Source organism: Osmerus eperlanus, chromosome 22 (assembly GCF_963692335.1).
Source record: "Osmerus eperlanus chromosome 22, fOsmEpe2.1, whole genome shotgun sequence".
NCBI lineage: Eukaryota > Metazoa > Chordata > Actinopteri > Osmeriformes > Osmeridae > Osmerus > Osmerus eperlanus.
Window position 1 is genome coordinate 9,763,896 of NC_085039.1, and position 17,334 is coordinate 9,781,229.

At 53.3% G+C, this 17,334-nt stretch overlaps 1 protein-coding gene across 1 annotated transcript in view; it reads left to right on the forward strand.

Annotated features, from left to right (window-relative positions):
• helz (helicase with zinc finger) overlaps nucleotides 1-17,334 on the forward strand; it is a 39,079-nt gene that overhangs the window by 14,289 nt on the left and 7,456 nt on the right. Inside the window, 14 exon segments of the mRNA XM_062448321.1 lie at nucleotides 12-190; nucleotides 2,215-2,333; nucleotides 3,883-3,915; nucleotides 3,917-4,029; nucleotides 4,375-4,522; nucleotides 5,176-5,359; nucleotides 7,400-7,628; nucleotides 10,266-10,521; nucleotides 13,212-13,263; nucleotides 14,440-14,687; nucleotides 15,407-15,617; nucleotides 15,866-15,945; nucleotides 16,062-16,575; nucleotides 16,922-17,144. Coding sequence (XP_062304305.1) covers nucleotides 12-190; nucleotides 2,215-2,333; nucleotides 3,883-3,915; nucleotides 3,917-4,029; nucleotides 4,375-4,522; nucleotides 5,176-5,359; nucleotides 7,400-7,628; nucleotides 10,266-10,521; nucleotides 13,212-13,263; nucleotides 14,440-14,687; nucleotides 15,407-15,617; nucleotides 15,866-15,945; nucleotides 16,062-16,575; nucleotides 16,922-17,144 — 2,589 coding nt within the window.

Below are 17,334 nucleotides of genomic sequence, written 5' to 3' on the forward strand. Positions count from 1 at the left end.
TCCTCCCACAGGGTATACTTCAGGAACCGCTGGGTGAAGACGGTCCACCCGGTGGTGCAGCAGTACTGTCTGATCTCCAACACACAGTACACGTTCCAGATGCCCGGGAGGGAGGACATCCTCAGGCATCGCGTGGTGGTCGTCACCCTCAGCACCTCCCAGTACCTCTGCCAGCTCGACCTTGAGCCCGGTAAGTGGGCTAACGGCTACATGCTAGATTTGCATAGACTACTACTAGGGTTGCTAATTGCTAACCTAGCGCAAGCAGGTGTCTTTAAAAAAAACTTTTCTGAAAAGCTGTTGTGCATAGAGGATGCTGCATCGTATTTTATTTCATAGACTTGTGAAGTCAACAGACTTTCAGTCTTGGCCCAATATGACAAATGTATTTCTCGTACTCGCCAGAGAACACTTGTTTTTTTGATCAGCCCAGAAGTTTTACATATTGCTGTCGGCTAGAGGCAGACATGATGGTGGTGGGTGTGTGTGTGGGGGGGGGGGTAGTCATTTAAGTTGTGTGAAAAGACATTGAAAACAAACCAATTTGTCAGCGCGAGCTAATAACCGCCTCTAATGTCTCAGCAAAGGGACTTGGCGGTTGCTTAGGAACACCATCTGCCTGTATCGAACGCACTTTACATCATTAGAACCCCCCCCCCTCCTTCCCTGTTCCCCTGTTTCATCTCCCCCAACTCCCGCATTTGCCACTGATGAAAATCACCCTCAAATGAGGCAATTGGGAGGCGAATGACTCTGCTTTGTAGTGATAACAAATTGTTGAGCCTGCAAAGGCGCCACAGACAAGTGCGTTGGGATCTGATCATTTCCATTGTCTAATTTGTTCCGCTGTCCCTCCCTGTCTCCTGCTCGGTTCGTGCCCTGGCATCTGCCACACTGAAGTGTGTGTGTGTGTCGTCAGTCATCATGTGTACACAAGCACTATATGAGGCATTGGTGTGCAATAGAAATTATTTTTAAGTTACAAGTCTTCCCCCTCCCTCCCCCCCGCACCATTTCTGCCGCCCCCCTCTCTTCCACCACCTGTCTTCAGTCATGTAACAGACAGCAGCCTTGGACATGTCATTTGCCCTACGGAGGGCTGGGCCTTGTCCCCGTCTCTCCCACAAGCAGGTCCCCAGTGCATTGTTTAATACACACACACACTCTTAGATAACATTCCGTTGGACTTAGCCTTCCGTTTTCAGAGTCAGTTATGTAATCGTGTCCGTCACTGGCATGTGTTGGACCTACTCATGAATGTGGACGTAGAGTAACAAGGTGTTGGTGTCCTGGATGACTTTTGTCTGTTGACTGTTGGGAGGGGAGGTCAGTCACGGTGTCAATCATTAATATGTAATGACAGGACAGTCGTGGTAGAACTTGCCACGCCTAATGAGCTCGTCTCTCGACTGTCATTAACCGCAGTGTCTAGAGTACGTTGACATGGACATTGTTGTACCATTCCTAAATGTCCATACCTCCGACATCTTTTTCCCCCCCTCTCGCTCTGTCCGTCTCTCGCTCTGTCCGTCTCTCGCTCTGTCTCGCTCTGTCTCTCTGTCGGTCTCTCTCGCTCTCTGTCTCCTTCCCTCCTTTGTTCTCCCTGCCAGTCATACCATACTATTCTCTTTCATCCCCCCCCTCACACGGCGAGCAGCGTTTGAGCTTCTCAAATCAGAGCTTCCGCACCAGCCCTTCATCAGTCTCCGCTCCAGCCCGGCGCTCCAGCCCGGCGCTCCAGCCCGGCGCTCCAGCCCGGCGCTCCAGCCCGGCGCTCCAGCCCGGCGCTCCAGCGCTGGCTGTTAAAGGCTGTTCAGAGAGGGAAGGGCAAGAGGAGGAAGACATTGCCTCACGTTGCCGTAGCCGATCAGGCTCGTCACTTAGTAGTGATGCTAGTCTGAATGGGAGCTGCTCTCCGTTCTGCTACGCATATTGTCGCCTTCGGCCCGCATAGTGAAACAGACCGCGTTTCTCGAACACCAAGAGTGCTTTAAGTGTTTACAGATGGTGTTACCAGCAGTGTCCAGCACATGCGCCATTCCCCTGCATCCATGCCAACGACCAGGCGCAGTTTGCCGCGAACTCGCCACTCTTCCCATGCCATCCGTTTGATCTTTTGCGTCTTTCTTTCTATGGAATCGAATGAATGACGTTAGTGTAGGCGTGGCCTCCCAGAAAAGGCTTGACGTGTACTTCCTGTCTCCCCCCCCCCAGGGCTCTTCTCCCACATCCTGCTGGACGAGGCAGCCCAGGCCATGGAGTGTGAGACCATCATGCCTTTCGCCCTGGCCAGCAAGAGCACCCGCATCGTGCTGGCCGGAGACCACATGCAGGTAGGTGTCGCCGTCGGACAGATGGCTGAGCGGTTAGGGAATCGGGCTACCCATCAGAAGGTTGCCGGTTCGATTCCCGGGCCCCACCCAAAAATGGCGTTGTGTCCCTGGGCAAGGGACTTCACCCTACTTGCCTCGGGGGGGATTGTCCTTGTGCTTTACTATATAAGATAGTAAAGCACAGGGACATAAGATAAGAGCGTCTGCTAAATGACTAAATATGAATGTTAACCTCCGACCCTTTTTTGAAGACCATCTCCCCCCCTTCAGGGTGAGACTTGGGGGAGGTCGTCGGTGGTTCAGCCTTTTAGTTTGCTGTAGAACTGGAAACTCCTCTTGGTTCTGTTGATACTCATGCTGGACCAAGACCAGGCTGGTGCAGAAGGCCCCTCAAACTCGAATACTCAATATAGAAAGTTCTGAGAACGCGAGTTTCAGTTTAGCGTGTTGGGGCTGGGGAAACGAGCTGTACAGAAGCTTTGCCTGTTTACTCGTGCGGTCATGGAAGTAAGACTCTTGTGTGTTGTCACTCCCGCCTTCTCCAGCACGCCAGAAATTAGGAGCCTATTAGTTCCTCTCGCCTCCGTTGTGGTTGTCGTCGTTCATTGGGTGTGACAGGGTTAGGGAGTGGGCAGTAGGGACGATGAGGCCCCCCGGGGGGGAATCCAGTCATTATTTTCATTATTTCTCCTTCCACTCCTTCACCAAATCGAGAACTACTGACAAATTAACGCAACATCCCTGTGGCTGCGTCCTTCCACCCCTTTTTGTCTCATTTCTTCATCTGTTCTCCGCCCCCCACCCCACCCCCGTCCCGTCCTGTTTTTTTTTTTTTTTTTTTCTCTCTCTCTCACTCCCTCTACTTCTTCATCTGTTGCAGATTTGTGTTTTCTCTCTTCCCTCTCCTCCACTCCCCCCCCCCACCCCCTCCAAAATCCCCACCTCTCCTCAACGCCCCTCCTCCCTCCACGCCTCTCGTCATGTCTCGCTACGGTCTCATTACAGCCCGTTGTCAGCCTCCTCGCTCCAACACAGCCATAGATCCCTGAGAACAGTGAATGAAAGGGCCTCGGCTCTTATTGACAGATTGCTTCCTATTGACCGTTCTAAACCCCTCATTAAAACGAGCTGAACTTCTCCCCCGGCGGGCTGAGTCAGAGTTCAAACCTGGATCCAAATTGCAGCTCCACAGCAAACGCCACACAACAATTTTGGAGGACGACGGGAAAAGTCATTGGCATCGTGGCGTGTAGCGGTGTGCCGTGCTGCGGAGGCATCTCAAGAAAGGAGGGGGGTGGGGGGGGGGTTTAGTTCTCTGTAGTTTTGGCCCCTACAGATGTCTCGTTAAGGCCTCCTTCAGTGCAGGCGTACACACACACGCAGGCCTCCTGTTTTCAGTGAGGCCCAAAGCTATGGAGTGGGGCCGAAAATTGGGAATGCTCTTCAAGGGGGGGGGGGGAGTGATGCCTCCTGAATTATCGACTCACCCACGTGCCTCTGACGTTCCCTCTATCTCTCTCTCTCTTCCTTCTCCCTTCTCTCCCTCCAGCTCAGCCCGTTTGTGTACAGCGAGTTTGCGCGGGGAGCGCAACCTGCACGTGTCTCTGCTGGACCGGCTGTACGAGCACTATCCCCCAGAGTTCCCCTGCCGCATCCTGCTGTGTGAGAACTACCGCTCCCACGAGGCCATCATCAAGTAGGTGGCCCTGAAACGCGCGCGCGCACACATGCTAATCCCGTAAGGCCATCATGTAGTAGGTGCCAATGCGACAAACGCAGAGCTACCGCTCCCACGAGGCCATCCATGTGTAGTAGGTGCCAATGAAACACACACCATCACAACTACTGCCGCCCACAAGGCCTTTATCAAGTAGGTGATTGTGTGTGTTGTGGCGACACAAAAACACACACTCAGAGTAAGGTTGGAGGGTCAGCTGGAAGTGGCAAACCCCCCCCCCCCCAAAAAAAACAACCCAGAATACAACATTAAAACAATGTCACGGGAGCGCCAAGTCATTTGTAATCCTCCCGTCCCTTCCAGCTACACGTCGGAGCTGTTCTACGACGGGAAGCTGATGGCGAGCGGCAAGCAGCCGTCCCACAAGGACTTCTACCCCCTCACCTTCTTCACGGCCCGCGGCGAGGACGTCCAGGAGAAGAACAGCACGGCCTACTACAACAACGCCGAGGTGAGCGCCCCGCAGAGGAAACACACTTCAGCCTCCCGTCCTCCCCGGGAGACGAGGCAACTGACTGGGTTCAAGGTCAACTCTGGAAGCGTAGCCTGGAACCGCAATACAAAGGAATTCTAAAGCTCGCTGGTCGCCGTAGTGAAAAACAAACCGTCAAACTCCATATGAAATGACTGGAGATGACATGCTGCATGACACATGCAACTTCCTGTTTGTTGACCCCCCCCCCCCCCCCCCCCCCCCCCTCTGGAGTGGAGTCCTCCTCCGTGGTCACCGGGTGACCTCTGAACTCCGTTGACGGATTCGGACCGATCACGTCGGGTCTGCCTTCCCTCGCCGCCACGGCAAGCCTGTCAGAGACGCCAGGCGAATTAGCTCGCGTCTCTTTGATGTTGCACCTGTGCCAAACACCCGGGGACATTGGCAGCATTAGCATAATCTAATAATCCCCCCCCCCCTCGAATCAAAATTCCCCGAATAACGTGCGAATGAGAACACATTACATCTATTCGATTTGGTTTGTCGCCATGCAGGATTCTGTCGGCACAAATGGCGAAGGAAGAAGACAACTGTCGTGGGGCCCCGACGACCTCTATTAACCTAACGGAAAAGCTGAATGTTCTTTTGTTCCCCGTCCCGTCCCCCTGCAGGTGTTTGAGATCGTGGAGCGCGTGGAGGAGATGCGCAAGAAGTGGCCGGTGGCGTGGGGCAAGCTGGACGAGGGCAGCATCGGCGTGGTGTCGCCCTACGCCGACCAGGTGTTCCGCATCCGCGCCGAGCTGCGCAAGAAGAGGATGCACGAGGTCAGCGTGGAGAGGGTGCTCAACGTGCAAGGTGAGGGGCGGAGTCTGTGTGGGGGGGGCGGAGTGTGTGTGTGGGGGGGAGTGTGTGTGTGTGGGGGGGGAGTGTGTGTGTGGGGGGGAGTGTGTGTGGGGGGGGGAGTGTGTGTGGGGGGGGAGGGGGCGCAGAGTGTGTGGGGGAGGGGGCGGAGTGTGTGTGTGGGGGGGGGGAGTGTGTGTGTGGGGGGGGGGGAGTGTGTGTGGGGGGGAGTGTGTGTGGGGGGGGGAGTGTGTGTGGTGGGGGAGGGGGCGCAGAGTGTGTGGGGGAGGGGGCGGAGTGTGTGTGTGTGGGGGGGGGGGAGTGTGTGTGTGGGGGGGATTGTGTGTGTGGGGGGGGGGGAGTGTGTGTGTGGGGGGGAGTGTGTGTGGGGGGGGAGTGTGTGTGGTGGGGGAGGGGGCGCAGAGTGTGTGGGGGGGGGGGAGTGTGTGTGTGTGGGGGGGAGTGTGTGTGGGGGGAGGAGTGTGTGTGGTGGGGGAGGGGGCGCAGAGTGTGTGGGGGAGGGGGCGGAGTGTGTGTGGGGGGGGGGAGTGTGTGTGTGGGGGGGAGTGTGTGTGTGGGGGGGGGGGGAGTGTGTGTGTGGGGGAGGGGGCGGGGGGGGCGGAGTGTGTGTGGTGGGGGAGGGGGCGCAGAGTGTGTGGGGGAGGGGGCGGAGTGTGTGGGGGGGGGGGAGTGTGTGTGTGTGTGGGGGTGGGGGGAGTGTGTGTGTGGGGGAGGGGGCGGGGGGGGCGGAGTGTGTGTGGGGGGGGGAGTGTGTGTGGTGGGGGAGGGGGCGCAGAGTGTGTGGAGGAGGGGGCGGAGTGTGTGTGTGGGGGGGGGGGCGACGACACAAGACAAATGCTGGATGTGTGTGAGGGTAGTGATTAGGGCTGGGCGATATGGCCTAAAATGTTTATCACAATGCGTGCAGCTCATGCTGCATGTTTTTTTTGTAAAAAAAAAATTTGATACTGCCCGATATGTTTTATACCAAACAGAAACACGTAATATTTAATACATTTATTAATATATCGTGATATCCATGATATGGCAAAATCCATATCATGGCACAATGCAATACTGGTATTCGCGTTCATACCGGTATACCGCCCACCCCTAGTAGTGATGAAAGACCAGGAAGTGTGTGTGTGTGTGTGTGTGTGTGTGTGTGTGTGGAGAATCTGCCTTGCACTGTCTGTGGTAGGTCTCCACTCCCGGCTGCAGCCGTAGGGCGTCCTCCTCACTGCCCATCCAGGCAGCAGCAGCTCTGCTCCTGCCTCCCCAGTGTGACAGCCCCCCCCCCCTCTGGGACCCACATCTAACATCTCCCACCAGCACCAGACACAGATGCTGTCTGGAGCTCATTACCTTGCTCGTTAATGACACACGAGACACACACACTTCTCTGATATTGATATTTGAGATGAAGTTACGACCCCCCCCCCCCCCCCCCAGGAAGTGTGACTGTTGCTATGGTTACGGCCAGCCAGGGTCCCTTTATCCACCAAACAAAACCAAACACATTAAGAAAAGTCGTGTTTTTCGCGCTGTAATCATCACAGAATGCAATCAGGCGTCGCCAGTGCAGATGATCCCTTGGGGAATCTCAACCGCACTTCCAAACGTTGCCTTCGACCACAGATTAATCTAACCGAGAAGCGAACCCCAATTCAGACTCCAGACCAAACCCAGCATCTCGGCCGTTCCCCAGTCCGCCTACACGAGTCTGGAGAACACCTGGCCTGAATGCTCATTACAGACAGTGGGCAGCATTAGACTGCACCTGATCGGCATCTCTCCTGTCTCTCTGTCCAGTCTGAACGGGGAACAGCCCTAAAAACACAACCCTGTACTCAAACCTCCACCATTCACTCTCTTCCTCCTCTACCTCCTCCTCTCCCACTCCTCCCCTGTCCTCCTCTTCCTCCTCTCCTCCCTTCCCCCCTCCTCTTCCTCCTCCCCTCCTCCTCTCCCCCTCCTCCTCTTCCCCTCCTCCTCTTCCCCTCCTCCTCCTCTTCCCCTCCTCCTCCTCTTCCCCTCCTCCTCCTCCTCCTCCAGGTAAGCAGTTCCGGGTGCTCTTCCTCAGCACGGTGCGCACGCGGCACACCTGCAAGCACAAGCAGACGGCCATCAAGCGCAAGGAGCAGCTGGTGGAGGACTCCACCGAGGACCTGGACTACGGCTTCCTGTCCAACTACAAGCTGCTCAACACGGCCATCACCCGCGCCCAGTCCCTGGTGGCCGTGGTGGGAGACCCCATAGCCCTCTGCTCTGTGGGCAGGTGCAGGTGGGTCGTGTGTGTTTGTGTGGATGGATGGATGGATGGAGAAAGGAGTGATTCAACCCATGTTTCGAATGATTAGTCACTGTGTTCTCTGCTACAGTACTTCGCTACAGTATTGGTGGGTGTGTCAGAGAGAGGGGGAGGCGGTGAGAGGGGGAGCGTGGAGGGTGCACAGTCAGGGTGCCAGCTGTGCAGGAAGAGGCACAGTGGGGGTACGCCCCCCCCCCCCCCCCCCTGCCAGGACTCCTTGCTGTCTCTCCCTCCCCCAACCTCTTCAATGTGTCCTCCCCGTGGTGGGTCAGCTGAGGATGACATCACGGTGCTCCGGGGATGACGAGCTCTGGAGGTTATGGGTCGTAAACATCCTCAAACGGACGTGGGTCGAGACTCCTCTGTCTCATTTAGATTCAGGGGTTTAACGGAGGGCCGCGAATCAAGGGGCGTCTCTCAACCCCCTACTTTACATGCATACAAACGCACGCACACACGCACCCTACAAAGCGACCCCAGCTGCAACCCTTCCCCGTCTCTTCAGTCACCATGGCAACTGTTGCGCGTCAGCCAATCACGGTGTGTCCGGCCGCGGCAGAGTTGTTGTGGAAACAGCCTGGGGAGACGGCAATTAAATCGATGCGTCCAAAGCTGAAGCTCTTTTCTCTGGGCTCTCCAGCCGACCGCCCAGAGGGAGGGAGGGGGGAGAGAGAGGGGCAGGGGGAGGGAGAGCGGCAGAGGGGGGGAGAGAGAGCGGGAGAGAGAGCGGGAGAGGGGGAGAGAGAGCGGGAGAGGGGGAGAGAGAGCGGGAGAGGGGGAGAGAGAGCGGGAGAGGGGGAGAGAGAGCGGGAGAGGGGGAGAGAGAGCGGGAGAGAGAGCGGGGAAGGGGGAGGGAGGGCGAGAGAGAGGGGAAGGAGGAGGGGGGCGGAGAGACGAAGTACCCCCCCCCACCTCCCCAACATCAAAATAGCCAAAACGGCAAGGTGGTTTTTGAAGCTGTGTGTCTATGATCCTGAACCTGGTATCAGATGTCCCATGATGGAGGTGTGTGTGCTGAGAGCCTTCTCCTGCCCATCTCTACCCTGGCTACCTTTTGTTTACATGCCCAGCAGGTGGGCGATGGGAGAGAAATGGAGAAAGAGAGATTAAGGGAATTGTTCCCCTCTTATGATGTGGCTTTCCCCCTCCGGCATACAGACTCCTTTGTGGGTTGGGATGACAGCTCTGGGCCCACACACACACACCCACACACCCCCACACACACACACACACCTACTCACTCACACAGTGTGTTCAGGAGCCTGCAGGACATTGCGGTTTCCAAGCCCAGCCCAGAGTAGTGGCAACCCCCTCTGTGATGAAGGATGTCAGCTTAGCGGATGATACCATCCTGGCTGTCAGGCCTCCCCTTCAGCATGGCTGGAGAGATGCAGTCCTGGTCTGATCTGCTGGAGCGGCCATGATCTGGGTCAGGGGAACCATGCTTTAAATGCAGCCAGTCGGTTGTTTGTGTGTGTGTGCGCGTGTGTTATAATTGATCTGCAGTGACTTGCACAGGCTATTTTTGGTCCCTTCGAATTAATCAGCCTTTAGTAAGGCGGTCAGCTAATGTGCCCTGAAGGCACACACACACTGTACACATACACACACACACACACTGTAACACCCATCTACCCCCAGCCGTCAATGACAAATGAATAAGGCACATGTCCCTTGACTCGCATTGCTCCGTTATCAGTTTGGACTCTTCTCAGAGCAGCAATATTTATCATTTTTCCTTCACCAAGAACTTAATAAGAATAATCTGACTGCTGTAATTGCAGAGTAATATCTTTTGACTCTCGTTAATATTTTTAGCGTTTGAGATTCCTCCCGTAGTGATGCGTAGAATTGTGTGTGTGTGTGTGTGTGTGTGGATTTATGATAATCTGGATTGGATTTTCCTACATGTCAAAGCCTATATGTCAGGAAATATATATTTATATACACACACACAGTCCATATAGTAGTGCATGCAAATGTGCACTGGTTTATGTGCATACAAAGACATCGTCAAAAGCTTCAATATAATTACACGAGCACTCGAAATGATCTAGACCCCTAATAAACGGAGTGTGCTGTTCGAGGGGCCCTGGGGGAGGGGTTCCTGTCAGGTGGTCCAATCCTAGGCCAAGTCGTATCTAGGATGATGGTGCCTCATATCCTCACTTTATGTAGCAGGATTCATCCATCCCCAACATGCATGCAAGACACACACACACAGACTAATGAAAAAAATAAGAAAAAGGGGCCCCTTCAATAAAGGCATGTATTTGTTGTCTTTTTTTGTGGGGTCAGAACGACAATGCATTTTACGGTGTGTCCTCCGTTGTGTATGCCGTGCCTGTAGAAGCGTACAGGCTCCTATCATTTATTCATGTGTGATTTACAGTTATAGCTGGTGTTTTGTCAGAATGTTTCTCCTCATGCAAACATAAGTGTGTGTGTGCCCCTTAGTGTGATCAGATTACAGCTAATCTTGCCTGTCTATGTCACCCAAACCCTGTCAGTAGATGTTACTCATGCCACATCTATTTCATGTCTCAATCCCCCCCCCCCCTCTCTTCCTGCCCCCTACTTGTCCCCTCCCCCATCCCGCCCCCTTTCCAGGAAGTTCTGGGAGCACTTCATCTCGATCTGCCACGAGAACTCCAGCCTGCACGGCATCACCTTCGAGCAGATCAAGGCCCAGCTGGAAGCCCTGGAGCTGAAGAAGACCTACGTGCTCAACCCCCTGGCCCCCGAGTTCATCCCCCGTGCCCTGCGGGCCCCCCAGCACCCGCACCCCCACGCCCACCCGCAGCACCCCCACCCCCAGGCCTCCGTGGGCAAGCAGGGGCCCCAGCAGCAGCAGTCTCCCCCCAAGGTAAGGGCTCCGGGGGTGGGGGCCGAGGGGGACCTGGGGTCCGTCTGAGACGGGGTGGAGTGGGCGGGGGGGGGGGGGGGGTTAGCTCTTCCCCTCTAGCTCTCCTTTTAGAGAGACGGCTTAGTGGTCTTTCAAGTTCAGTTCAACTGAAAAGATCAATTTCCTCAAGCGGCACCCGGAGACCCATTTTGATTTGGGTTGCATCGCTTGGAGGAAATTGCTTTCTTTATAGCCAGATGCAGAGGAGAAGACTGGGTGTATATGGAAAATATATATATATTTTTATACAAGACCAAGAGAGAGGGGTTTGCAGGAGGCTTATTTTGAAAGGTTTGTGTGTTTCATTCTTTGCTGGGGTTGAAATGCCTCTCTGTGATCTGCACTCAGTGCAAAGGTTAACTAAATCACTCCAGCTGCCAAGGCCCAGGATTACCCACTGGGCCTAATGAGCTGGATATCCACATCATCTTGCTTTTAGACATACACGTGTGTTTCATCTAATGAGGCATATGCTGGTGCTGCTTGCTTTACTCGGGGAAACCTGGAGACTGGGGTGGACCGGAGCGCTTTTCCATTATTCCTGCCGTCATTGTCTCTTTAGTTCACTCTTATCTCTGTTTTCTCTTTCTGTCTCTCGGCCTCCCTTCCTCTCGTCACACCCGTTGGGTGCCAGCTCACCTGCCCTCGTGGGTGCCTCTATGTCGTGCCCTCAGGCGCCCCTGGCACACCTTGAATGACATTGAGGTGGTTCTGTTTCAGATGTCCACAATATGACCCAAATGAACGTTGCACGGTTCGCACAAGTTGTCCGTAACAGTTACTGTAAGCTGTGGGTGTTCTCAATAGACCAGGGCCCAGATGTAGTTAGTTTTAAGGTGACTTTCGGGCTATTTTGCCAACAACCTATTTCACCGTCATCTACACTGTCGGTTAATGCACGTGTTCACACAGACAGTAACCCAGATGAGACTCGTACCAATGCATCTCAAGCCCTGGAACGTGAAATGTAAATGCCCCGTTGTAGCATGTGCAAAAGGCCATCTTGTTAGGTTGTCTAATATCAAGTGAGTGGTGTTTGCATTCAAAGGTTATTGTAACGCATGGTCCATATTTTATGCCGCATTTTCAAATGCAATTTTTATCCCTAGAGCACTTAGGCCAAGGCATGTTATGTTTACGCAGGCAGACCATCATACTAAAGACTATGGACAGTACAGCCATGAATGAGAAACTCCATTTTGAATTTACAGATCCAGAAAAATGCCTTCAACAGCCTATATAAATACATTGGAAATCTATTGATCTCCATAAACGGTATCCTATTATTCAACAGCAGAACACGTCAATGCGATATTGATGCAACAAAATGCATGAAGCATTGCATTTCCTAGTGCATGTGGATACTCAACTTGTATCAAGTTGTAGGTTAGCTCACCGGGGAAATGTCAAGTGCTATCAGTTAAACTCGCCCCACCCGGAGACTGCGTTCCCGAGCATCTAAAGATCAAACATAAGTGGATTATTGTGTTTCGTGCCTCCAACTATGAATTATACACCATTCACCCAAATCCCACTCTTGTATCGAGATGTCCGCGTTGCGTTCGGCACGTAGCGATAACCGTCAACGTCAGCACCGTAGATGCGCCATGGCTCCCCCATTGCTGTGTCATGGTGGATTGGCACGGACCGACAGCGATATCCACGGAACACCCCACTGGGTAGGGGGAAACGTGGACGGACTCTGTAAAAGGGCTTTCACCTCGCCTGTTTTGTCTTATTAGCGTCACGGGCGCGGACGTCACGTGCGTGTTCCTGAGCGAGAGAGCGAAGTCAAGTCGCTCTTCGCCAGCAGAAACGGAGAGGGAAAAGGGAAGGAACCCCCGTGCAAGTGGAGAGACATGGAGTTGAAAATGTATTTTTTTAATGCCTGTTGTGGCTTCTGTCTTCTGCTAGTCCGGTGCTTTCTGGCGCTAGCAGTGGAGGCCATTGAGGCTGCGCTAGTGTTGTGGTGTGGTGGTGTCCGCCCCAACCATCTCGTCCCTGACACAATCCTTCATCCAATTTTAATGCCAATATACAATGGATGGATTACATAAGGGTGATTGTACCCTAGCATATAGTATTATTACAAGTACGTCAAGAAGCTGTCCCTTATGGAGGGTTTGCATTATGCATGTGTCTGTTATAGTTAATATATCATTGGGAACACTCATCCTTACGACCACCCATAGCTAGAGAAAAGGCCAAATGTTTACGCTTCAATAGCTACACCATCACTTCAATGTGACACTTTAGTGCCTTTTGTCTCATGTATTTTTTAAGTAGCACAATGGGGGTGGGGTGGGGGGGGGGTATCAAACCACAAAAGATGTAGCATGAAATGACAGGAACAATACAAAAGATTTTTTCGCAAGATCAATTTCGCCTCCTGTGCGTTTAGAACTGTTTCACCTCAGGCGTGTTCACCGAGCCAGCCCCGGTTAGGGTCCACGTTCCTCCTTGCGATCCCGAGGCTCTGCTCGCACAGTCGCCGTAGTGACGCGTGGGAGACACCCTGGACCTTCCTGCCCAAACGCCCGCTCGCTGTTTCTGCTCTCGCTCTCTCCTTCCTCCCCCTCTCCCTCTTCCTTCTCCTACAAGCGACTGTGCCCCTGCTACCTAACACCCTTTCTCTCTCTGTGTTTTAACAGGGGAAAGGACAACATGCGAACCACACAGAGCTCTTTCCACCGGAAGGGTTTGGTGAGTGTGCCGGTCCTTTGTCTGGCATGGGAACTGTGGCCAAACCTCTAAACGATGCTGAAGGTTCTGTCTACTTTGTGCTCATAAGATAATACTTGGATCAATCCTCAGATGGAGAAATGTGGGTGGGGTCATTGTTTAATCAAATTAAATGTTGCTGCTTGATCAGAAGTTTCCTTGTCCAACGCTTTTTTGGAAAAAGTATCCACTTTTTCCCCCCAAAGAACTTTAAAAAGCAGCTATTTGAGACAATTGGAAATATCTGTTTGCACCAAGACACAACTGGTTCAGTAGACCAAGGAGGAGGTGCTCGTCAAGGAGAGCAGCGGCGAGCACAATGTCCCTTTCCTTCGCATCACAACCGTCATCATGAGTTCACTCAGCCAGTACAGCAACGCATGAGCGCTTGTTGGGGGGCAGGGGGAGAGGGGAGGGGGGTGGGGGGGAGAGAGGGAAAGGAAGAGGGTGGGTGCGGATGGGGATCGAGAGGCTGGAAAAGGAAAGATGTACTGGGCCGTTGCTTAAGCATGATGAGCGGAGGAGAGGGGCACTGAGGTGTACCCAGCACCCCCCCAACAGAAGGTGTTATTATGAACATAATTATCATCATTATGCAAGATTACTATTATCTATCCATCAAGCCCTCCTCCACCCCTACACACACACACACACACAGGGCTCCAGAGCCTCATAAGCTAGTAATTCAGTGTCGGAGATGGATGCATTAAGGCCTAGGGCTACCTCGGCATCCTAGACAAGAATAACTAGAATAAGATAGGAATCATTCCAGGATGTGATCGCAAAGGACACCCAGTCTAGCTGTCCTCTTCAACTGATTAGAGAACCCAAGATAACATCACGCTTAAATAAATATAACTGCATCATTCCACTGGTTTGAAGACCATCTCTGTCAAATTGTTGGATTGTGATCTAATGAATATGGGCTTTGTTACAGCGTACGAGAACAGTAGTAGTAGTGCAGACAAAAAAAGGAAACGCGAAATACGCAAAACATAAACTGACGAAGCACCGTCTTGGAGACCGCTCATTTGATGACACATTGTTTTTCTGACATTAGCGCATCATAAAGGGCTTGGCATTTACAGGGGGGGATTTGTATTTTCGCAGAACTACCAAATGCATCCGTCTAAATCTCCCCCCGTTCTGTGTCCCCAGTCCAACCCAACCCAGCGGTGCTGATGGGCAACCCCATCCGGGCGTTCTCCCCGCCCCAGGGGGGCGCGCCGGCGGGCATGGGCAAGTCTCCCAGCCCCGTGCAGCGGATCGACCCCCACACGGGCGCCAGCATCCTCTACGTCCCTGCGGTCTATGGCGGCAACATGGTCATGTCCATGCCTCTGCCTGTGAGTGAGCGTGTCGCCATGGTGCCGCACCCCCACTATGACATTGCAGGCTCGACACATGTAAGCGCGGATGTTCAGCGATCCTACACTCACACACACACGCCTGTTGGGTCCTTGTCGTTAATATGCACGGTGCAGACAGCTGGTGTTTTGCCTTCATTTGAGGCTGGTTTTTAGTTATACTATTTATAAATTACATATCAAAAACAGGACACGAGTTCCTTCTGTAATGCTGCATTAGTTAGTGACATCTGACACCAGCAGTCTGTTCTGGTGTTGGAGTATTCACCAACGCCAGCATCTAGCATCCCCAAAAGGGTTAGGCCCATGTCCATAGGAACATTTGGCGTTGGAAAGTGTTGATTTGGTCTGTTCACAGCTGGAGTCAATTTAGCCCCGACTTCTCTGTGAACAAAGACCGTTTTTTCAACCCTACTGACGGGTGGCAGAGTCCATTGCAACATCAAACAGCTCTCTCCCAGAACAAGCCGAATTTTATAGTAGCCTTTCCCTACCGCCTCCATCTCCAGTCCTCATCATGTAGAGAAGTGTCTGTAGAGCAATATTTGTCCATATAAAAACCTGTTTACAAAATATGATAGTATTTGTATTGTTACTGCGTTATTTTGATTAAGATGGCTGAATTCGTTCCATTCTCATGTCTGGATTCTGCTAATCATGAGACCAAAAAACCTGTCCTGAACCTTAGCTTGATTTTGTGCAGTTTTGTAGAATTGTGAAATCAATCACACACATTCTAAACAAATCCTCCTGCCTAGTTACCCTGGCCCGGCTACCAGAACCGCTTCCCCATGGACCCACGCATCATGAGCCACCAGGCAGCCATGGCCTACAACCTGAACCTGCTAGCCCAGAACCGCGGCTCGCCGATCCCCTACGGCAGCGGGGGCGTGGCCCACCCCTCCCCGCTGGGCATGGGCCAGCAGACCAGCCCCGACAAGGAGCTGCAGGCCGACCCCATCAGGAACGGTTCGTATATACGCACATACAGGTTACAGGAAGGAGGAAAACCTAGGGGGGGGGGTAGTTGTGGTATGAGGCAAAGGTGCCCAATAGTACCAGTAGTTTAATACATAGGATAAAGGAGTATCCTATGTATTAAACATTTTGGATGCATTTGATTTTTCGGGTTGGGGGTCAGTGGACAGATCGTCTTAATTTAGCCGCTACTAGTTAACCAAACAAGATCTAACTCGGTGTGTTTGTGATCCGTGCAGGTAAGATGGAGGGCTGTCCGAAGTCGGAGCAGAGCCGCCTTCAGACACCAGAGAGGAAATCTTCAGACATGAAGGACAAAGTGCGTACTTGATTCCCTCCCACAGCCCTCGTACCTGCTCTTTTATTTGCATGAAGAATGTGAATCATGGGTCATAAGTTGTTGCTAAGTCATCTTTCTGCTCACGTCTCCACTAGGGGGAGTTGGACCCCGGAGGACCAGGTCGAGGCCTGGACCCCCAGACAGATGGAATGGGCTTCCCCAATGCTGCTTTGCTCCACCGCAAGGACCCCTCAGGCCAAAGACCCCTCAACTACCACCTGGCACCCCCCAATCCAGCATTCGCCCCTGGGCCCCACCCAGGGGGCAGAGCCTTCCAGTACCCTGTATCCAGGCTCCCGTTCCGGGTCCCCCCTCAGCATCCCGGCTCCTCCATGACCCAACAGAACCAACAACAGCATTCGGCCCAGCTGTCGCCCGCCTACCCCAGTAGCAGTCACAATCCTTCCTTCTTCAGCGGACCCATGCCCCCCCACAGAGGAGTGCAGTCTCCAGGCTTAGAAGGCGACCCCGGGGTCTCGGAGGAGATGGGCAACTCGATAAGGGGTCCCATTGGACACCAGGGAGGTCACCACCCAGCCCTGTCCCAGCCCGGCAGGGTCAATAGCTTCGGGGAGGAGAGCCAGGATGGAGGAATGGGAGATGGACTTGGTGAGTATCCGACTAACTCAGTGTCTTCTGGGCTATTACCCGCTGCAATGAATAAAGAACTTGCCTTTGCCAGTCCCCTCTGAATATCCTGATAAGTTGGCCCACTTATTAAGTTGTTTCGGGAGGTGATCAGTAATTCCCTCCTTAATTTCTTATTTTCCTAAGGGTTCATATAATTACCAAAAGCTCAGGCAATTACTCACCTAAATTTAATTGCAAGACAGCACTCTTAAGGGTTTTTTCCAGGGAGTGTTGACTCACTGGCTGTGTCTCATATATATGGCCTCTAATTGGAAGTACATACCAGACCCTTTTACGGCTAACATCGGATCCTCTTCTCATCCAGACCCTCTAGCTCTTGAGGCCCTGACCCAGCAGGCCAGACTGGGCCAGTGGGGCGACCCAGGGCCGTTCCTCCAGGGCGGGGTGGCCTTCCCCCTTCCCCAGCAGCTGGCCCACCTGGCCCAGCCCGGCCTGGCCCGCTTCCCCCCACAGCTGCTCCGGGCCAACTGGAGAATGAGCGCCAGCATGGAGGAGGAGGCTGGCGCCGCCGGCCCGCCCTTCAGCAGGTAACCTAACCTTCCTCTTTTCCTTTGTGTCTCTCTCTCTCTCTCTCTGTCTCTCTCTGTCTCTCTCTGTCTGTGTGAGCATGCCTCCCTCTCTTTCTCTCTCTCTGTCTCTCTCTGTCTGTGTGAGCATGCCTCCCTCTCTTTCTCTCTCTCTGTCTCTCTCTCTGTGTGAGCATGCCTCCCTCTCTTT